Consider the following 23,429-nt stretch of genomic DNA (forward strand, 5'->3'; position numbering starts at 1 on the left):
CACACAGCAGACCATTCCTGATGAAGGAAGCTTCCTTAACACAAACAACTCATTGAAAAAAAAAAAACCTAGAAGACCCAGGAAACTGCTCCAAATGAAAGTCAGTAGAACAAAAGAGAAATACTCAGAGGCGTGTAGAGTAAGACTGAGCACATTAGTTACTCAGAGGCACAGTACCGCATTAACCCTTCCCCTTCCCCGCCGTGCACCCCTTGCCCGCCCCACCCCCTCTTCAGCACTGCCGTTTTGTGCATCACTGTCCCCAGATGTGGGGGACAGATAAGTCCTCCTCAAAGCATTCTGCCGCCTCAGTACTTCACTCCTGGAATAAACTCCTTGGCATCTGGATTCAGGTTGCTTTTGCTCTGAAATAAGAAGCGAGAGATAATCAATCCCAAAGCAAGCTGCACTTTAAAACTCGTGGTTTTTTTCCCCATTTCCATTATTACCAGTACCTTCCCCTCAGCCTTAAGGGGAGAAATAAAGTTCCCTGTAACACAGGCTGTTACTCTGGGCTGTTCACAAGAACTCCTGATACACAAAGCCCTAATTAGCTCATGTTCTCCTTCCTTCTTTAGATTCCTGCTCCGTTGCTGGTGCTTTCCAAAGTCTCATCAGAGACCTTCAAGTTCCACTCCAAGAGCTTTCCAATTCATTGAGTACCTTGAAAATCAGGATATCCCATCGAAGCTGTTTGGTTACCACAATCTTTTACTTCACCGTTCTTTAGTCCCTGTGGTTACCTACCCTCTTGTGAATATCCCAAACCTTGGCAGACTATTAGGGCACAATCATTCAAATCATTCACAAGCAGGTCGGCATGACTCTTGGCACTGAGGCATTACATAAAAACGGAAGGCAGGGAATGAATTTATCTGGCCTTTTAATTATAAGGGGAAAACGGCCTGTCAGAAATACATTCCTGGGGCTGGCATTGTGGTGCAGCCGGTTAAACCCTGGCTTATGATGCCACACCTCATATGAGAGCGCTGGTTTGAGTCCTGGCCGCTTCACTTCTAATCCAGTTCCCTGATAATGCACCTGGAAAGGCAGTGGAAGATGGCCCAAGTACATGGGCCCCTGCCACCCACGTAAGAGGCCAAGATGGAGTTTCTGGCTCCTGGCTTCAGACGTGGCTGTTGCAGGCATTTGAGAACTGAACCAGTGGATGGAAGACCTCTGTCTTTCTCCCTCTCTGTCATTCTGCCTTTCAAATAAATGAACAAATCTTTAGAAATACATTTCTTCCAAAATGAACAGGCCATAACATTTCTGTTGTTGTTATTTATTTGAGAGGTGAGGGAGGGGGAACAGAGAAAGAGCGAGATCTCCTCTACTTGCTACTCCTCAAATGCCTGGAATGGCTGTGGCTGGGGCTGGGGCTGGGGCTGGAGCCAAGAGCTAGGAACACAAGCTAGGTCTCCTATATGGGTGGCAGAGGTCACCACCATTGCCTCCCAAGAGTACATACTGGTGGGAAGCTGGAGTTAGGAGCCAGAGCTGAGAACCGAATCCAGGCACTCCAGTGTGGGATGTGTAACTGCTAACCCAAAAGCCCTCTCTCTGAACAACTTTTAAACAGAATTATTCAGAACTACAATATATTAAATATGGATTTGGGAAACAGTAAAACAAGACAGGAGAAATTGAAAATAAACTTCTTCAGTGTTCACACTTTCATCCTTAATCCCAATTCTACTTTGAAAAGCCAGCAGCAATGTTTTCATGGTATTTCATGAGAAGCCACATGTCTTCAGTGCACGCTCCTATCAAAGCCCCTGGCATGAATAATGAGGCTAGAAAGGGAGTCCTGACTCCAAACCCTGGAAACTTTTCATGATGTCATATGTGAAATGCTATGTGGATCTTACCAAAATATCTTCAGAATCACAGTCATCGCTGACTGACAATCCATTGAGCTGCTGTTGCAACTGTCCAACGGCCTGGGGCAGGTCTCGTGATGGAATGAACCAGTCTTGGTCTTCTTCATCCAGCATCTCCTGGAAGCAGCGATCCAAAAAGTCTTGTTCCTGCAGTTCCTCTTCCACCTAGCAAGCAAGGGCAGCAGCTCAGACTTATAGGCCCTGGGGATCTACCAGTGTTTCCCCGACTTCTTCCCAGTTAAGAATGACCTGGACTGGGCTGGCGCTGTGGCGCAGTGGGTTAAAGCCCTGGCTTGAAGCGCAGGCATCCCATATGGGCACCAGTTCTCGAACCGGCTGCTCCTCTTCCAATCCAGCTCTCTGCTATGGCCTGGGATAGCGGTAGAGGATGGCCCAGGTCCTTGGGCTCCTGAACCCACGTGGGAGACCCGGAAAGCTCCTGGCTTTGGATCAGCGCAGCTCCAGCCATTGCAGCCATCTGGGGAATGAACCAGCAGATGGAAGACCTCTCTCTTTGTCTCTACCTCTCTCTGTAATTCTTTCAAATAAATAAAATAAATCTTAAAAAAAAAAAAAAAAAGAATGACCTGACACCTAATAATTCAGATGCTTCCAATGCCTGGCTACAAAACAAATTTTTGACCAAATTCTATCAACAGTGAAGACTGTGAAATAATTATTTAAAGTAGCAGAAATCCCAGGTCTTTACATGCCTTCTGAGACCTCTAATAATGTGACACAGGAATTTTCTATGTTTCTGAAACTTATGGAAAATAATTTTTAGACCCTGATATTCTTTTCTCAATTCTGCTACAAAGGGATTCTTTAAAAAAATTATTGCTGTTATCACTGGAGAGGCAGAATAACAGAGAAAGAGACAGACACATGCAGGCACACAGAGATCTTTCATCTGCTGGCTCACTCTCCAAATGCCAGGAACCGTCAGGGCTTGGCCAAGCTGAAGCCAGGAGCCTGGACTCCGTCCAGGGCTCCTATTTGGATGGTAGGTGGGTGCCCCAGCCCTTGAGCCATGATCTGCTGCCTCCAAAGATACATTAGCAGGAGACTGCTTTGGAAACAGTAGCTGGACTCAAACCAGGCACTCCAGTATGGGATGGAGGGATGGAGGTGTCCCAAGCGTGGCTTAACTTGCTGTCCCACAATGCCCAATCCACGAATCCTTCTTAAATTTCCCATATATAAGAAGCATAAAGAAGAGACAGGAAGTGTGTAACCACCTATGATCTGGCTAGTAGAAATTAAATCAAAAGAAACTTTAAGCTTCTGGCTCACTTCTCTGGTATTGAGACCCCCAACCTGAGAAATATATAAAGAACACATTTTTGGCATACCACTAGAAACTTATGTCATCAGTGCAATATTCTGTTCAAACAAGAAAAAATACATGAATATTGAGAGAATTCCATATGTCTTAAACACTGTCCTAAATTAAAACAGTATGTACCCAGGATATCTTACACTTCTTTGCAGACGCTGTTAACTCTGAATAAAGAGTATGGTTCAGGGCTGGTGCTGTGGCGCAGCGGGTTAAAGCCCCAGCCTGCAGTGCCGACATCCCATATGGGCACCAGTTTGAGTCCTGGCTGCTCCACTTCCTATCCAGCTCTCTGCTATGGCCTGGGAAAAAAGAAGAAGTTGGCCCAAGTCCTTGGCCTCTTGCGCCCACGTAAGAGAGCCGGAAGAAGCTCCTGGCTCCTGGCTTTGGATCAGCTCAGCTCTGTCCGTTGCGTTCATTTGGGGAGTGAACCAGTGGAATGGAAGACCTCTCTCTTTGGCTCTACTTCTCTCTGTAACTATGTCTTTCAAATAAATAAAATAATTCTTTAAAAAACAAAAAAGAGACTATGGTTCTGGGGCCAGTGCTGTGGCTAAGCAGGTAAAGCCACTGTCTGCAATGCTGGCAGCCCATATGGGAGCCAGATCCAAGTCCTGGTGGCTCCACTTCTGATCCAGCTCCCTGCTAATGGCCTGGGATAGCAGTGGAAGATGACCTGCATGCTTGGGCACTGCACCTGTACGGGAGACACAGAAGAAACTCCTTGCTCCTGGCTTCTGACCTGGCTGTTGCAGCCATTTAGGGAGTGAACCAGTGGATAGAAGATCTCCCTCTCTGCTCGTCTCTCCTTCTCCTCTGTAACTCTGCTTTTCAAACACATAATTTTTTTTTTAAAAAAAGCCCTCATAAATACGCATCTGGAAAATTAAAACAAAAAAAGTATGGCTCTAGTGTGGCTTTGACGGGCCCTCTGCTTCACACCCGGGCATTCCTTGCCTGCTAGCTGCCTGGTGCCTGGTGACACACTCACAGCTCACTAGCGCCACCACCAGAAAGGTGGTCAAGCAAAAAATAATCACTCAGAAGAGCCTGTAGTTACCCCATGGATTGAGAAGACACTGGTAACAGGATTTAAGAACAGCATTTCAGCATCACAATTAGTCGCCCTTTTTTGATCTCAAGTAAATTAGATAGTTATGAAGTATGCAAAATAACAATAACAAAACACTTTCAAGGCATGGGACTGAACACTGTTTGATGTTTAACATTTCCTGGTGTTTTCTCTCTCCATTCTTTCACGTGTTCCCTTTCTGAAGCATTTTACTTATGGTATTTTTCTCTTAGAGTATACACATGTGAGCCTGTTTCCCTTACCCTAGAAGTAATCCATTTTCTTTGTATGTGTAAGAGTTGGGAAATCAGAACCAAGAAAACCAAAATAGTCACCCTTGGGGCCTGCCCTGTGGTGAAGTAGGTAAAGCCACCATCTGCAGTACTGGCATCCCATACGGGTGCCAGTTTGAGACCTGGCTGCTCCTCTTCCGATCCAGCTCTCTGCTATGGCCTGGGAAAGCAGCATAAGATGGCCCAGGTCCTTGGGTCCCTGCACCTGCGTGGGGAGACCCAGAGGAAGCTTCTGGCTTCTAGCTTCGGATTGGCACAGCTACGGCCATCGTGGCCATTTGGGGAGTGAACCAGCGGATGGAAAACCTCTCTCTTTCCCTTTGCCTCTGCCTTTCTGTGGCTCTGCCTTTCAAATAAATAAGTAAATCTTAAAAAAAAGTCACCTTTAATCTCAACACAGACATTTTTTAATACATCTATGCTGACTTTTACTTACAAGTCACCCAAGGGAAAATGATGGAGGCTTACAGAAATCCCCTTGTTAGAAATGTGTATGCAAAGTATCCCAAAATTTATAAAATTCACAAAAAATTCACATTTCTCCCTGTTTCCACAATGTGGCTAGCCAAAGAGAGCAAATTACATGTAATTAGATTTTGCCTCTCTCACCCCCCCTCCCCCACCTTAGCCCAACCAAATCTTCCTCTTCTTGGAAATTTTGTGTACATGTAGGTATGAGGAAACATAAACCAATCACAATTATCTACTGTTACCTCTTCTCCCCTTCTTCCCTGAGTCATACAAAGGTCTTTAAAATGTCTGTGGAAAAGTGGCATTACGATTATGAGTTTATTTTGGTGCAAAAAAAAATTGTTGAAATCCATGCATAGTTTTTTTACAATATGTGTTTTCCATGCATGTGAAAAAATATTTCTGCACTGATTTTTTTTTGCATTTAAACTCATATTTTCAATTCCATTTTCCCACAACATTTTGAATATCCTTGTATCCTGAGTTTTTTTTTTTTTTTAAAGATTTATTCATCTATCTGAAAGGCAGAGAGAGAGAGAAGTCCTCCATCCGCTGGCTCACCCCCCCAGATGGCCGCAACGGCCAGAGCTGAGCCAATCTGAAGCTAGGAGCCAGCAGTCTCCTCCAGGACTCCCATATGGGTGCAGGGGTTGGGCCATCTTCCACTGCTCCTCCAGACCACAGCAGAGAGCTGTATTGGAAGTGGAGCAGCTGAGACTTAAACAGGTACTCATGGAATGCCATTGTCACAGGGTGGCTTCACCCATGATGCCACAATACCAGCCCTTGTAGCCTCTTTTAATCAGCACGATAATAAGTTAACAAATCTTCCTCCAAAGTATGTCCACTCTGGTCTCTTTACAGCTGAAAACACTTCTTAGTGGGGCCGGCGCTGTGGTGCAGATTAATCCTCCATCTGCAGTGCCGGTTCTATGGCTCCGGTTCTAATCCCGGTTGCTCCTCTTCCAATCCAGCTCTCTGCTTTGGCCTGGGAAAGCAGTAGAAGATGGCCTGAGCACCTGGACCCCTGAATAGTGTGGGAAATCTGGAGAAGACTCCTGGCTTCGGATTGGCCCAGCTCCAGCTGTTGTGGCCATTTGGGGAGTGAGTCAGTGGATGGAAGACCTTTCTCTCTGTCTCTGTGTCTTTCTGTCTGTAACTCTCCCTCTCAAATAAATAAATAAATAAATAAATCTTTTTTTAAAAAAAATACTTTTTAGTCATTCCAGACGAAGCCTCTATGTATTTTTACATTATTCTAAATCCAACCGTACCCTTTTCTTTTGTAACTGAGTATAAAATATTAAAGCTGTTAAGTTACATGCATCATTAGTCTTCTACTTCATTCCTTACCTGTCTGTTGAAATCTTCTTCATTCTCCATCCACATGTACTCTGCAAATGGGTTTTCCTTCTCATCATGGCCATTTAACCCCTGGTCCTCTTTGGATTTTACATTGGTCGATGTATTTGCCATACTGGATCCATTCATCATGACAGAACCCAAACAGAAGCAAAAGAAAGAATAAAATGAATATAAAGAAAATGTGAACTTGTAACATCCAGATTCTTACAGAAGCTTCTCAAGTTCTGAGTCAAAGATTTTTACTAGACAAAAACAGAAACTATTAGTCTATAATTGTTATCAAATCAACCATATCCTTCAGTTAAAACTATATAGATAGATGTGCAACTCTTCTTTTTTAAAAATTACTTATTTATTTGAAAGACAGAGAGAACATGAGAGACAGAGAGCTCTCCTAACTGCTGATTCACTCCCTAAATGCCTATTACAGCTGGGGCTGGGCTGGGCTGAAGCCAGGAATGTAGAACTGAATTAAGGTCTCCTACTTGGGTGGCAGGGATCCAAGTACTTCAGCCATCATCTGCTGCCTCCCAGCATGCAAATTAGTAGGAAGCTGGAATCAGAAGTAGAGCTGAGACTCAAACCAACCAGGCACTCCAGTATGAGATGTGGGTGTCCCAAGCAGTGGCTTGCTTAACCACTGTGCCAAATGCCCACTTCCTAGATGTACAATTCTTTTGGAGTTAAAAAAAAAAAATCTAGGCTCAGTCTTTCTAGACAAGTGGAGTGGCATGTAGGAGGGAGGGTACTACTTTTCCCATACCAAATTCCAAAAACCCCTAGAACATAATCAAGATCATTATAGGCAAAGCATCTAGCCTAGTGCTTAAGACACTAGCTGGCTGGGGGCTGGCACTGTGGTGCAGTGGGTAAAGCCGTGGCCTGCAGTGCAGGTATCCCATATGGGTGCTGGTTCAAGTCCCAGCAGCTCTACTTCCAATCCATCTCTCTGCTGTGGCTGGGAAAGCAGTGGAAGATGGCCCAAGTCCTTGGGCCCCTGCACCCACGTGGGAGACCCGGAGGAGGCTCGGTTTCTGGCTTCAGATCAGCACAGCTCTGACCATTGCGGCTGACTGGGGAGTGAACCAGCGGATAGAAGACTTCTCTCTATCTCTGCCTACCCTTCTCTCTCTGTGTAACTCCAACCAAGGCTATTTTTGCCAAGGTCATGGTGAAACAAGCAAATTCAAACAGAACTTTCCATCTCTGACCTTTTTTTTTTTTTTAAGATTTATTTTTTTATTTATTTGAAAGACAGAGTTACAGAGAGAGGTAGAGACAGAGAGGTCTTCCGTTTGCTGCTTCACTCCCCAGATGGCCGCAACGGCCAGAGCTACGCTGATCCGAAGCCAGGAGCCAGGAGATTCTTCTGGGTCTCCCACGTGGGTGCAGGGGCCCAAGGACTTGGGCCATCTTCTACTGCTTTACCAGGACATACTAGAGAGCTGGATTGGAAGTGGAGCAGCTGGGACTCAAACCAGTGCCCCTATGGGATGTTGGCACTGCAAGTGGTGGCTTTACCCACTGCGGCCACAGCGCTAGCCATGAAAGTGTAGACTTAATGAACAATGTAAGTACCTGCTCCTTATTCTTAAGTTCTATTTTTCTTTAAAATGCATTTCAAAACATAATACATGTTCATTGCATTCATAAGGACAAAGAGAAAGTGAAACTCACTGGTGTCCAACCATTCAGAATTAAGAATGATTAATAATGTGGTGCACAAAAATTTCCTGATGCTCCCAGTGCAGATAAAAACACATATATGCATTCCCCAAGTGCCCATTCTCAGTGTAACAGAACCTTGGGATACATGAAGTGCCATCACTTGCCTTTTCTCATTTCTATGTTAATATAGCCATACTTTCTTCAGAGTGTTTCTAATGTTTCGGTATTATAAAGGTTGGGTAAATTTCTGTGTTCACCTTTTTCTAATGACTTCCTTAGGACACCTCCTAGAAATAGAACCATACTGGAGAGTATGTTCTTTCTTTTTTCTAAGACTATTGATTACCATGCTGCGATGAGAATTTACATGGGGTAGACATTTGGTGCGATGGTTACATTCCTGCTTGGGAAGCCCACTTCCCATGAGTGCCTGGGTTCAAGTCCTGGCTCTGCTTCCTACTCCAGCTCCCAGACAGTGTGCACCCTGGGAGGCAGCAGATAATGGCTTAGGCAGTTGAGTCCCTGCCACTCACATGGGAGACCCAGACTGAGCTCCAGCTTAATAGTTTTGGCCCACTCATCCCAGCCCCAGCTGTTGCAGGCATTTGGGGGAGTGAACTAGCAGATGGAGGATCTTATCTCTCTCTGTATGTTTTCTCTGTCTCTGTCTTCTAAATAAATAAAAATAATAAAATATTCTAAAAAACAATTTAAAGTTCCATCAGTAGTGTGTTAAGTGCCTGAACCCCATAATCATGAACATATTTAAAACTACTACCAACCTCATAAGAGAAAATTTGTATTTTATTATTTACATTTCTTTGATTTTAATGATGCTAATTTTAAGTAGGCTTAATATGTCTACTGGGCATTTATATTTCTTATTCCATAGCTTTCCTGCTAAAGTAATTTGCTCATTTTTCTATTAGAGGATATATCCTTTATCTTTTGGAAGAACTTTTATATTTGTCAAAATTTTTATTTTTTTATAATGCACAAATAAATTTGTAACTAACACAAATATTTTATCCATTGTATTTGTTTTTTTGGAGTCCATTTTTGCTGGCTTTAATTTTTTCCCCCAAGATTTATTTATTTATTTGAACGGCAGAGTGACACACAGAGAGATCATCTTCCATCTGCTGGTTCATTCCCCAGATGGCGGCAATAGCCAGGTCTGGGTCTGGCTGTAGCCACAAGCCAGGAGCTTCACCTGGTCTCCCACAAGTGTAGCAGGGGCCCAAGTACTTGGGTCATTATCTACTACCCTTTTTCCATCATTCCTAGGGTGGACATTTGGCACAGCATTTAAGATGCCATTTGGGATGCCTGAATCCCACATTGGAGTGCCTGGGTTAGAGTCCCAGCTCCATTCTGAATTCCAACTCCTGCTAATGCGCACCCTGGGAGGGAGCAGGTGATGGCTCAAATGGCTGGAATTCAGGCAGGCAGATAAGATAAAACTGATTAATTTGTGAGCTGGAAGACCACGCCTTCACCATGCCCCTGTGTGATCTCATCCCCCTATTTGATCCCACCTGCATTGCCCACCTACCAATCAGGTTACGTGACCACACCCCTTTGGAAGTGGCTAAAAGGTCTGAAACATGGTGGGCCCATCCCTTTTCACCATTATGGACCTTTGTTGACCTTGTCGGTGTGCGTGGCCTTCGGGCAGCCCGGGCTCTCTTTACCTTCACTTTGCTGCTCCTGCTAAGCTGCTTGTGGCTGCTCATAACCAAACACTTGTTGCACGTGGCTCTTGGCTGGCTGGCTGCGCAGTATGGACCCCAGCTGAATTTCCGGACTTTTCTTTCTCCCTTAAAGCCCTCACTCCCCTATGCATTTCTCTCATTAAATACAAAAGCTTAAAAACTTACCATGCTGCCTGGTCTATTTGAGCAAGTATTCAGGATTCTCTGAATTCATGGCAAGAACCCACACAGCTTATTAATATCAGGAAATACTGATAAGCAAAATGGTTTCAGTTGGTTCATGCCATCCTTGTGGAAGACCTACACTGAGTTCCTGATTCCCAGCTAGGACACCTGCCATCCCTGGTCCTTTGCAGACATCAGGGCAATGAACCAGTGGATGGAAGATCTACATCTATCTCTTTTCCTGACTCTCAAATAAGTAAATACTTTTTTTTTCTTTTTTAAAAACAAAATCTTAATCATTCTTCAAAAATCATTCCAGTCCTTACTGATTTCTTCCCCTTCTCTAAGCTATTGTACTCAGTGAGTATGGTGTTCAGAAATATTTAGTTGTTTGGCTTCATATGAACAATCTTTCTCCACCTAATTAGACTGTCAACTCCTAAAAAACAAAATTGAGGCTTAAGCATTCAGTAACTCACCACATTATTAGGAAACCCATAAACAGCTGTGGCCTAATTGTGCTGCGGCAACACTCCCTTCTCTATCACAGCGCCCTTCCACTTGGACTCCATGCCCACCCCCTGCCTCCCTGGGGCTTCCTTAAGCTTCCTTGAACAAATTAGTTCCCCATTCATCTCCATCTTGGCAACATTCCTTACTACTTTGATTCTGGGTAAACTAACAAATTTATGCTTAATCCTTTATAAAGTTCCTGAAGTTTCCTAACCTCTCATGGACATTAGATATTTAATCTAAAAAGATAAGGTAAAATTGTGAAGAGTACAGAGCAGATGGAAAACAACTCACTGATAGTTCTGAAAGAATTTCATTTAAAACAGAACCCATTAAATTTACCACAGCTTTAAAATAGGGCACCTAGTATGAAATCTAAGATATTTTAGATAGGGATAAAATAAATCAACATCTGAAATACAGATCCATATGATGATAATTTCACAAAGCTACGGAAGGAAGGAAACTGGTTATTATTTTTGTGACTCCCATCTGCAGTGCAATGACAGAAGCAAGTCTGCTCCAAATGCCAGGGCAACTGCATAAGTAAGCAGGGTACGCCAAAAAACAGAGACTCTTAAAGGTTCTGAATCTTGCTGGAGAGCAAGTTATATTGTATTCTATTTCCAAAGGCTTATTTGGCAGTTCTATTCTATTTCCAAAGGCTTAGTTGACAATCGGCATGGTGATTTCTCCCTATCAATGTGGAAAACATCCACAGAGAATCAGAGTTCAGATCTCTAAAAACATCTGCCTCTGCCCAAAACGTAAATCCTGGATGCATATGACCGTCAGGGAAAGCAGAGGAAGAGAAAGCAGAATAAATTCTCATCCAACAGCAAGGTGAAACGCAGAACACACTGCAGGATGCACTTGTCATGAGAAAGGGAACGGCAAAACGCCATAAACTCAACATGGGGGTGTTTTATATATTTATGTAAAACACACAAACATACATGTATATATGTATGCACACACACACACACACACTTTTATTCACGATTCCTGGCCTATAACTCTCATAGCACTTGTTACTTTGGAACAGCCTCAGAGCAAAAAAGGTCAAAAACGATCTTTTTCTTTTGTTACAATGTTGAGTTATAGAGGCCTCAGAAGCAGGACTCAAAAAGTCAATCTCTTTCTGACCTTCTTATTCTTCCTTTTTTTTTTTTTTTAAAAGAAAAAGATTTTATTTATTTATTTGAGAGGCAGAGTTACAGACAGAGGGAGAGACAAAAAGGTCTTCCATCTGCTGGTTCACTCCCCAAATGGCCTCAATGGCTAGAACTGAGCAGATCTGAAGCCAGGAGCTTCTTCTGGGTCTCCTGCATGGGTGCAGGGGCCCAAGCACTTGGACCATCTTCCACTGTATTCCCAGGCCATAACTGGAGAGCTGGATTGGAAGAGGAGCTGCTGGGACATGAACCGGTGTCCAAATGGGATGCTGGCACCACAGGTGGGGGCTTAGCCTACTACGCCACGGCACTGGCCCCTGTCTTCCTTTCACCTGCTCCCTTTTCTTCTCACAGCAGGCCATAAAACTAGAAGTTCTCGTCCCCAGACAGGTCATAACTCCAAAAAGTGTCATCTTCCCCTATCTCTGTCTCAGAGACAGAAATTCTTTGACCTACCTTGTCTGACAGTAGATTGAAAGACCCCTGTTTCATAAGGGGCCCTGCCCCATCCGGGGAAGGAAGAAATATTGCACATAGAGGCGGCTAAGAAGAATCTGCACAAGACAGGATGTGCTAGGTTTTCCCAGTCTAGCACATTAGATCCACTCTAATTGATTTCTGCCCATTCAACTTCCTTCCTTCCTCCCTCCCTTTTTTTTAATTTTAGGGGCCAGGGTTGTGGCTCAGTGGATTATGCTGCTTCCTGCAATACCAGGATCCCACACTGGAATGCTGGTTTGAGTCCGAGCTGCTCCACTTCTGATCTAGCTCCCTGCTAATGTATATGGAAAAGCAGTGGAAGATAGCCCAAGTCCTTGGGTCCCCACATAGGAGACTCATATGGGAGACCTGGATGGAGTTCTGGGCTCCTGGCTTCAGCCTGGCCCACCACTGGCTGTTATGGCCATTTGGGAAGTGAATCAGTGGATTGAAGATCTCTGTTACTTTGTCTTTCAAATAAGTAAATCTTCAAACAACATTAAGACACACAGGGATGGGGCAGGTGGTGGGGAGGGAGAATTCTCACTTGCTGATTCACCTCCACAAACAGCTAGGGCTAGGTCAGGAAGAAGCTTGGGCTGGGAATTAAACTAGTTCTCCTACATGGTGGCAGGGACCCAGGTACTTGAGCCACCATCTGCTGCCTCCCAGTATACACATTAGAAGGAAGCTGGAATGGAGAATGAAACTGGGACTCAAACCCAGGCACTAATATGGGATGCAGGCATCCTAAGCAGCATTTTTTTTTAAAAGAGATTTATTTATATGAAAGTCAGAGTTATAGAGAGGGAGAGGGAGATATCTTCTCTCCACTGGTTCATTCCCCAAGTGGCCACAACTGCCAGGACTGTGCCAAGCTGAAGCCAGGAGCCAGGAGCTTTATCCAGTTTCACATGGGGGTACAAGGGCCCAAGGACCTGGGCCATCCTCTGCTACTTTCCCAGTGCATTATCAGGTAGCTGGATTGGAAGTAGAACAGCTGGGACGTGAACTGGTGCCCATATGAGATACTGCTGTCACAGGTGGCAGCTTGAACCACTATGCCATAACACTGGCTCTTCCAAGCAGCATTTTTTTTTTTAAAGATTTATTTATTTGAAAGGCAGAATTACAGAGAGGCAGGGAGAGTGAGAGTGAGAGTGAGAGAGAGAATCTTCCATCCGCTGTTTCACTCTCCAAATGGCCACAACGGCTTGAGCTGGGCTGATCTGAAGCCAGGAGCCAGGAGCCTCTTCTGGGTCTCCCATGTGGTACAGGGGCCCAACGATTTGGGCCATCTTCCACTGCTTTCCAAGGCCACAGCAGAGAGCTGGATCAGAAGTGGAGCAGCTGGGACTCCAACTGGTGCCCACATGGGATGCTGGCACTTCAGGCAGCGGCTTTTCCCACTATGCCACAGCACCGGCCACCCAAGCAGCATCTTAATGGCTGTGCCACATGTGTGTACCCCACCCACATTTCTACAGTTGTCTATGCTTCAATCATGCCTATGTAGTGAAGTCTCCATCAAGACCCAAAAGGCTGGGGGTCTAGAGAGCTTCTGGACAGCTGAGCAGGTGTTGGCTCACAGGAGGGTACAGCTCCATGCAGATGGAAGTCTTGTGCTTGGGACCCTTCCAGACCTCTCCCTATGTAGCTCTTCACCTGGGTGTGTATTTGTATCCTTTAAAATATCCTTTATAACCTATCAGTAAACACCAGCACATGTTTCCCCAAGTTCTGTGAGCCCTTGTAGCAAATGAACCAAACCCAAGGAAGGGGTTGTGGGAACCCCAGCAGGTAGCTGCTCAGTTGAACAGAAGTTACAGAAGCCCAGATTTGTGATTGGCATCCGAAGTGAGGGGCAGTCTGATGGGGCTGAGCCCTCAGTTTGTGAGATCTCATGCTACCCCCACGTAAACAGAGTTGTAACTAAAGTAGGAGACACCTATCTGGTGTCTACCACAAGGCTGATTGCTGGTTGTGAGAAAGCCCTACACATTGTGGGACCACAGAAGTGATCTATGTTGTGAACATATAGTAGGAGAAACTGAGTTTGTTTTCCTTCAATACAATCACAGTGCTGGACTTAATGTAAATATGTCAATACAAGATATAAGCACTGACACAGTATTGTAAACATTGGGAAAGTGGTTCACTCACAGTAGGTTAGCCAGTGTTGATTTGTATTTTATATTCAACTTATGTTTTTCATACAACTGCAAAGTTTGGTTTCTCCAAGCAGCAGCCATCCAACTTAATTTCTATAGTGTTTAAAAGTTAATAAAGTACTTTCACACCATGAACCCAGGAGCTTCATCTGGGTCTCCCACGCGAGTACAGGGGCCCAAGCACTTGGCTCATCTGCTGCTGCTTTCCCAGGTGCATTAGCAGGGAGCTGGATCAGAAGTGGTACAGCCAGGATTCGAACCTGCACCCACATGGGACACCGGCACTGTAGGCAGCGGCTTAGCCCATTACTCCACAACAGTGGCTCTCCCACTTCTTACTGCCATCATCTTAGTCCAATCAGCCGCCATCTTTTTTATCTGGATTTTTTACTGCTCCCTCTGCTCTCAGTTTTTCCAGTCCATTTTCTATACAGCAGTCCAAGTGATCTCAAAATGTAAACAGAATCATCTCATTATGCTACCAAGAATTCCTTATAATGACTTCCTTTAGTTTAAAAATAAAATCCAAAATCTTTCATGTGATTTCCGAGGTCCTATATGATCTGACCCCATTTGCCTCTCCAACCTGTTTCTCTTCCTTGTCATTCTCCAATTATACACCTTCCTACTTCTTTTAGTTCCCAAAGTTCTTTCCGGTCTCTGAGTCTGCACATGGTTTTCCCTTTCCTCCCTCTTACTAGCTAATCTGTACTCTTCAGGTATCAGTGAAAATACGACTTGCCCAGGAAACCCTTTCCTAACTGTCCTCCACTCCTGGACTAGATGGAGTCCCCATGCTGTTTTCTGATAATCTCTTTTACTTCTTCTTTTACAGCACGGATCATAATTAGTCTTATGAGAAAGGGCAACACCTACATCCAGAGGCAGCATGTTTGCAGTAACATCAAATTTAAAACTGTTACCCATGATAGTTAATTTTTAAAATAGCTTTAAGCAGAGTGAAGTAATGAAACTGTAGAAAACAGAGTAGCTGGGACTAGTTTTTATATACATTATCCAATACACTTTTTCTAAGTAATTCAGTCAAAAGTCTTCATAAGTTTTTTTCACTGTCAAACTGTTATCATGGCATGATACAAAGTCACAGCTTCTGAAAAATTTCACTTAGGTTCAAAGCACAGTTTGGGTATGCATCTGTTAGACATGGAAAGTGTGGGTGTTCAGTGTGTTGAACTAATGCATGTATTCTTGAAATATCCCTCACGTATGAAAAGTCCTGAAGTTCTTAATGGGTAGGAACTAAAGCCCCCTATTTCTAGCCTGGTGTTTTAGATGCAACCCTTGGCTGTGGTAAAGTGCTAAATCAAGTGCTTGGTGGGCCTTAGCACACTTCTATTGACCATGAGCAGGGCTGCATGCTATCATCTTTAGCTAAAGTGACAACTGTTGTTTCTCATTTCCAGCATGTTTTGCCCTGTGCATAACAGGACAGGTAAAGTAGAGGAGGAATAAATTTCAAATTGTTCTTAGATTTCATAATGCAGTGTAGATACACACGAGACATAAACTCTTTATCAGCTCTTGAGGCCTAATTCAAGAACTGCTTTCCAAGCAGAGACCTCCTTCAGCGTGTGCACTCGGCTCCTTGGTAGAGAGAAAGATCCCATGACAGGTGATAAAATTTATGTGGCAGAGTTGATTGTCAGCGGGTACTGAACACCTATGTAAGTTATTTATTACCAGGTAACAACTTACTCCAAAACTTAGATGGTTAAAACAACATTTATTATCTTATAATAATAAGGGCCAGGAATCTGGGAGCAGCTTAGCTAAGTGCCTCAGCCTTAGAGTCTCTGGTGAAGTTGCAGTCAGACTGTCTTGGGGAGCTGCTGTCTCATCTGGAGACTTGGCTGGGGGAGACACACTTTTCAGCTTCTACAAATGGTTGTTCATTTCCTCATCACATGGGCCTCTCTGTAGTGTAGCTCCTAACACAACAGCTTCTGATTCTTAATCCTTTATGTAGCCAAGCATCTCCCACCTCTGAGCACTCCAGGCTTATTTTCTTTGTCCCCACTGCACCAGACTTTCACAGTGATGTGCCTTGACATGGGTCATAATCAAGTAAAATAATGACTGTGATATGGTAACAAGAAGGGCTAGAGAAACACTGTTCAAGCATGATGGACTGGCTGTCTGCTTGGAAGTAGAAAGAAAACAGTCACAGGAAACTGGGAGCAGGAAAGTCCGAGAAGGAGAGGATGACCACCCTATCTTACTAGTGTTTCCCCAATTTAGAAACACCCAAATGCCTTCCCTAGGAATTACCAGTCTCCTGCACAATCTCCTTATTTCTACCCAGGTGCTGAAGTTGAGGGTGGCACACTAAGCTCCAGATCACCCTCACACAGTAGACCCACAAATCAGGGTTGTCCTTGAACTAACCCAGCAACACAGAAAGGTTGCTTAACCCCTGAGTATGGTACCTTCTGTCATCTTACTATGGCACTCTATGAGGATTTTCTTTTTTAATTTTTGAGAGCCAGAGCGCTCATCTGTTTGGTTCCCTTCCTAAATGTCCTAAACAGCCTAGACTGGGACAGGCAGAAATTGAGAGTTGGGAACTCAATTCAAGTCTCCCACATGGGTGTCAGGGATCCAACTATGTGGGTGATCCTGTGCCTGGCTGGGAGACTGCCTGCCTAGCCCATGCAGGTTAACCTGACTGCTGGCAGGTGACAGGAGCCCCAGGCACATTTCCCCCACCCCCCACCCCCACCTTCTGTTGAACAGCCTTGTAATTGCCAATCAGGTAAACTGCTCCCAGGTGTGACCCAGGCCCATCAGGAAGCCTAGTAGGCTAGGTGACCTTCAAGTTGATTGGAGAAGCATAGCAACACCAATTTAGCTTTATCCTATAGAATTAGTGTTGCCTTGAATTAGCTACGCCCCCTCTGCCTGCCCTTTAAAAGCTTATGCTTGGCCAGCTAATCCTCCACCTGTGGCGCCGGCACCTTGGATTCTAGTCCCAGTTGGAGCGCCGGATTCTGTCCCGGTTGCCCCTCTTCCAGGCCAGCTCTCGGCTGTGGCCCGGGAAGGCAGTGGAGGATGGCCCAAGTCCTTGGGCCCTGCACCCCATGGGAGATCCAGAAGAAGCTCCTGGCCCCTCACTTTGGATCGGTGCAGCTCCGGCTATTGCGGCCATCTAGGGAGTGAACCAGTGGATGGAAGACTTCTCTCTCTCTGCCTCTCTTCTCACTGTCTATAACTCTACCTCTCAAATAAATAAATTAATCTTTAAAAAAATTAGTTCCAGATAAACCTCTAATTAGAACTATTTTATTCTTTGTATTTCGATTTCAATTGTTTATGGAAAAGCTGCATGAACTTTAAGAGAAAACAAGTGGGAACAGCACTGTGGTGCAGTAGGTTAACCCTCTGCCTATGGCGCCGGAATCCCATATGGCAGCAGTTTGAGTCCCGGCTGCTCCTCTTCCCATCCAGTTCTCTGCTGTGGCCTGGGAAAGCAGTAGAAGATGGCCCAGGTCCTTGGGCCCCTGCACCCACGTGGGAGACCTGGAAGAAGCTCTTGGTTCCTGGCTTCGGACAGGCACAGCTCCAGCTGTTGCAGCCATATTGGGAGTGAACCAGTGGACGGAAGACCTTTCTCTGTCTCTCCCTCTCACTGTCTGTAACCCTACCTCTCAAATAAATAAATAAAAAATCTTAAAAGGAAAATGAAGCCAATAGCGGAAGTGATGCCCGACCCTTTCAGCCACGTGATAAATATTAAAAAAAGAGAGAGAGCACGAGAAAACAATTGCCCTGCTAAGCTTTCCTATATTGACCTCAGTGCACAAATGCTCCAACAGCTATCTTTCATCTGATGCAGCAACAGTGCCTACAGATAGAATGTCAGTGGATTTGTTAAAGCACACAAAAAGCTGAATTTACCTGCAATTAGAAATCGTAAGTTTTCAAAAGCTTCTTAGTCCTCTTTTCCTTGAATTTCTTTTCAACTATCACTTATATGATCCCTAAGAGTAAAATATATTTAAAGCAAAGGTAAATTACAAATAGAGGCATCTTCTAAGTTAAATTCAAGTGCCAGATAAATAAGATAATATAAAAGTTCAGAGAATAATTTTATATTTTTTATTGTGTAAGATATGCCCTAAACTGACCTATAAATCTTCTGCATTGATGAAACAGAATCTGAAAATCTGGATACAGACACTTTGGGAAGAAAGACAACACTGAACTTAATTAAGGCAACAGCTGAGTCCCTGGCCCACAGCCCACAGAACAAACAAGACAGAAGCAAACTCAGAAAGATCAAGAATACATTTATCAAGTGGAGGGAAGGCATATTCCGATTCAGTGGTTATCAGTCTCAGGAGTATTCAGAACCACTGGGAAGCTTTTTCTTATTCTTTATTCTTATTTCTTATTCTTTATTCTTATTCTTTCAGATACTCTGCTCTGTTAAGCCTGAAGCAAGGTCTAATATTTGTATTTTTGCTTGTTAATTATTTCTAATTCATAGAAAGACTAAGGACAGTTCTCCCAACATAGTGGCAAACTCTATGTGGAATAGTACAAATCCCAGTAACCCAAATTCCTGCAACAGCAGTTCCCAAATGGGTGTTCTACAAACACTGATCTTGTGAATGCCCTTAGAAAAAAGCATCATTGGCCATGTAAATGCATTGTTCTAAGAAGTCCTTTTTGATTCATTTACTAAGCATTTCCCAAATGAGTTAATCTCCTTTATTGCATTTTTATTACCTGTGAATGGTTTCTTTCTTTTAAAAATCAGATCCAAATTTAGTGTAGGGATTTTTGAACTTGAGTCCCAAGAGGAATACATATACACATTTAAACGGCTTTCTTTTTAAAATTTACTTATTTTCATTTTATCTGAGAGAGAGAGAGAGAGAGAGAGAGAGAGAGAGAGAGAGAAAGAGACCGAGAGGCAGAGATCTTCCATTTGCTGTTCTCTTCTCAAATGTCCGCAACAGCTGGGCTGGGCTGAGCTAAGCCAAAGCCCAGAGCCAGGAACTTCATCTGGGTCTTCCAAGCACTTGAGCCATCATCTGCTGCCGCACAGGTGGGCTTTAGCAGGAAACTGGAATAGGAAGCAGAAGGGTCTGGACTTGAAATGGACACTCCAATTTGGGACGCAGGCATCCCAAGTGAAGACTAACCACTAGCCTGACAACTATGCCTGCCATTGCTCTGATTTGAATGTGCCTCCTGTAGAGTTCAGGGGTTGAAACTTAATAGCTTGGGGCCGACACTGTGGCCTAGTGGGTAAAGCCGCCGCCTGTAGTGCCAGCATCTCATATGGGCGCCGGTTCAAGTCCTATCTGCTCCACTTCCAATCCAGCTCTCTGCAATAGCCTGGAAAAGCAGTAGAAGATGGCCCAAGTCCTTCGGTCCCTGTACTCATGTGGGAGACCTGGAGGGAGCTCCTGGCTTTGGATCAGTGCAGCTCTGGCCATTGTGGCCACTTGGGGAGTGAACCAGCGGATGGAAGACCTCTCTCTCTCTCTGCCTCTCCTTCTCTCTCTGTGTAACTCTCAAGTTACTTTATTTACTTTCAAGTAAATAAATAAATCTTAAAAAAAAAAAAAGAAAAAGAAACTAAATAGCCAACATGCCAATACAAAAAGCAGGGCCTCTAGGACATTATCGGACAACAAGGGCTGCTCTCTTCTGAATAGAATCGAGGCCTGAATAAAAGCAGCCTCACCTAGCCTTCAGCTGCTCTTCTACCTTACATGGACACGGTGTCCTCCCCTCTGCAGGATGCAATAAAGAGGCACCGCCACAAAAGTAAACAGCAGCACTCATCAGACAACAGAATCTGCAGGTGCCTTGGTCTTGGATTTCTCAGTCTTCAGAACTGTAGAAAATCAACTTCCATCCTTTCTAAATTACCCCGTCTCAGGTATTTTGTTATAGCAGCCGAAATGGACTAAGGCATTTATCTGTCACATTTTTAACTTAATACCTTATCAACACTGACTTTTAGAAATGATGTTCCAGGGCCAGCGCCGTGGCTCACTAGGCTAATCCTCCACCTGTGGCGCAGGCACCCCGGGTTCTAGTCCCAGATAGGGCGCCGGATTCCATCCTGGTTGCTCCTCTTCCAGGCCAGCTCTCTGCTGTGGCCCAGGAAGGCAGTGGAGGATGGCCCAAGTGCTTGGGCCCTGTACCCGCATGGGAGACCAGGAGAAGCACTTGGCTCCTGGCTTTGGATCAGCGCAAGGCGCCCGCCGCAGCGGCCATTGAGGGGTGAACCAATGGAAAAGGAAGACCTTTCCCTCTGTCTCTCTCTCACTGTCCACTCTGCCTATAAAAAAAAAAAAAAAAAAAAAAAAAAGAGAGAGAGAGAGAGAAAGAAAAGAAAAGAAAGAAAAAAAGAAATGATGTGTTCTATGATGTTTCTATTATCCTATTGGAAATGTACAGAATAGTCATCAAATAAATGGACTCTCTCAAGCATTAACATGCATTTTCAAAGGCAGAATCAAATTTGCCAACCATCAGGGGCAAGATCTCTGTTCTCAGATCCAACTTCAAGTCCCACTCCCCCCAGTTAAAGACAATCAGTTGTCCTCCCAGGATAATATTAAATGGGATTCAGCACAGGAACCCTGATTTCTTCAAATCCAGTTCCAAAAAATAATACATCCTATTAACAGGGACAATACTGTGAACTGAGGTCCTAAACAGATAACACTAATCAAAAACATTCCCAAGGGCAAATTGTTATATTTAAACTACGTATAACTTCCCACCCCCCAAAAAACAAAAGCCTCTAAATGTCTCAGAGCTGATGACAAAGCAATTTACTTTGATATTTATTTGAGAGACAGGCAGACATAGAATGAGATTCCATATGCTGGTTCACTCCCCAAAGGCCCCCAATAACTGAGGCTGGGCCATGGTGAAGCCATGAGCCACAAACCTAACCCAGGCCTCCCACGTGCGTGGCATCACTGGGGCCTCCCAGGGCGCACATTAGAGGAGACTGTGATCAGGGGTGCGCTGAAACTCAAATTCAGGCAGTCTGATTTTGGATGGGGGTGACCTAACTAGCATCTTAACCACTAGGTCAGAAGCCTACCTGCCCACTTTTTAAATGCATCAATCTATCAAGAATACCACTACACATGCCCGAATACAATCTCTGCCTAACGTCTTCCCTCCACTTCATAATTGATCACACATATGTTTGAATATCACTCACTGTTTTGGGTATAGTCTATGTAACTTTGGAAGTCTCCCAAGGGCAAGAATTAATGTCTTTCATAGCTTCTAGGAAGCCTCTGTGCATCTATCAGGTCTTCAATTAGTATTATGTTGAGTAACTACCATTTTTAGAATGTTGAATTTTATTTTTTATTTATTTTTTATTTTATTTTATTTTATTTTATTTTTTTTTATTTTTGACAGGCAGAGTGGACAGTGAGAGAGAGACAGAGAGAAAGGTCTTCCTTTTGCCGTTGGTTCACCCTCCAATGGCCGCCGCGGTAGCGTGCTGCGGCCGGCGCACCGCGCTGTTCCGATGGCAGGAGCCAGGTGCTTATCCTGGTCTCCCCTGGGGTGCAGAGCCCAAACACTTGGGCCATCCTCCACTGCACTCCCTGGCCACAGCAGAGAGCTGGCCTGGAAGAGGGGCAACCGGGAGAATTTTATTTTTTTAAATGATGCCCCTTTAAGGTACTTTTACCAATTTAAAAAAAAATTTATTTTCATCCACTCAAAAGGCAGAGTGAGAGCAAGAGGAAGAGGTTATCTTCCATCCATTAGTTCACTTTCTAAATGCCTGCAACAGCCAGGGCTGGATCAGGCTGAAGCCAGGAGCAAAGACCTCCATCTGGGTCTCCCACATTGGGTTATTATCCACTGCTTCCCAGGGTGGATCAGCAGGACGCTGGATCAGAAGCAGGACAGCCAGGACTTGAACCAGCACTCCTGTATGGGACAAGGGTGTCTCAGTGGTAGCTTAAACCTGCCGCACTACAACATCCACCCCTAGAATGCAGTATTTTAAACCTCATTTCTTAGGCAGGGAGACTGTGCCCTTAAGAGCTAACAGTTGAGGCTGAGCATTCTTCATTGAGTAGGAACAGTTACTCCTCACAGCTGCTGACAGCATGGTTCCAGAATCTGTTTTTGATAGGTTAAGTTACTCAAGGGGAAAAATTCCCACTTCGAGGAAATTTTCCATGCCTTTCTGTTTACTGTCTTAGCACTTAATGCCAGATGGCTTTAACAGTCTCCTCCATGACAAAAGCTTGCCACAGTGGAATTATCTAAACTGGAAGAAACCCATGCCATGGATCCCAACAAAAGTCACCAAATAAACAATTTTCATTTTACTTGATGTGTTTTTGTAAAAAAAAAAAAAGGTGGGGGGGGGGAGGGGATTGTTTAAAATAGCTGAGTGGAGAGAAGGGAGCCAAATAGCCTACATATATATGTAATAAGGCAGAGAAAACTGTATTCACTAGCAATCTTTTCAGAAAGGGCACTACCTGGGATAGGAGAAACTTCCTGAAAGTTAATCTGGGAGAGACGAGTCGTCCATGAATAATCACAGTTAAGGGTAGAACTGTTAAGTAGGAAAGACTTTGGACTGTGCAACATGGTCTATACCTTGAGACCTTCCAGTTTTCAGTAAAACTACTAGGGCCACATAAAATTTGGGAGCTTGTTGTTTTGTGTGTGTGGAAACCAATGAAGAAAAAAAAAATTTTTTTTTTAATTGAGAGAAACAGCTCTCCCATCCACTGAGCAGCCCAAAGGCCTGCTACAGCTGGGGCTGGGCCAGGCAGAAGCTGGAAGCCAGGAACTCCAGTCAGGTCTCCCACATGAGCAGCAGGGACCCAACAACTTGAGCCATCACCACCTGTCCCCCAGGGCGCACATTAGCAAGAAGCTGGAATCAAGACTTAAACCCAGCCACCCCAATATAGGATGAAGATGCCCCAACCAGCAGCTTAACCACCAGGCCAAATACCTGGTCCAAGAGGCAGGATTTTATGTAAAAGTTCCAAGGGTGGAACTAAAGTAGTAAACATGAGAAAACATTTAAGCTACGTGTCCCCAGACCTCTAAGGGGGAAAAAAAGGCCCTGTCATATATGT

At 44.3% G+C, this 23,429-nt stretch overlaps 1 protein-coding gene across 4 annotated transcripts in view; it reads right to left on the bottom strand.

Annotated features, from left to right (window-relative positions):
• Positions 1-228: 228 nt before the first annotated feature.
• PAIP2B (poly(A) binding protein interacting protein 2B) overlaps positions 229-23,429 on the bottom strand; it is a 38,811-nt gene continuing 15,610 nt past the window's right edge. For 3 of the 4 annotated variants that reach the window (XM_062209621.1, XM_062209620.1, XM_062209622.1), the window contains exons 3-5: positions 6,409-6,532; positions 1,872-2,048; positions 229-365 (exon numbers count right to left, since the gene is read on the bottom strand). In XM_062209621.1, the coding sequence (XP_062065605.1) occupies positions 309-365; positions 1,872-2,048; positions 6,409-6,531 (357 nt within the window). In that variant the 5' untranslated portion in view covers position 6,532 and the 3' untranslated portion in view covers positions 229-308. Of the gene's footprint in view, positions 366-1,871; positions 2,049-6,408; positions 6,550-23,429 lie in introns of those variants that run through there. The other variant, XM_062209619.1, reaches the window with a different exon arrangement.

This window comes from Lepus europaeus, chromosome 13, assembly GCF_033115175.1.
Source record: "Lepus europaeus isolate LE1 chromosome 13, mLepTim1.pri, whole genome shotgun sequence".
NCBI lineage: Eukaryota > Metazoa > Chordata > Mammalia > Lagomorpha > Leporidae > Lepus > Lepus europaeus.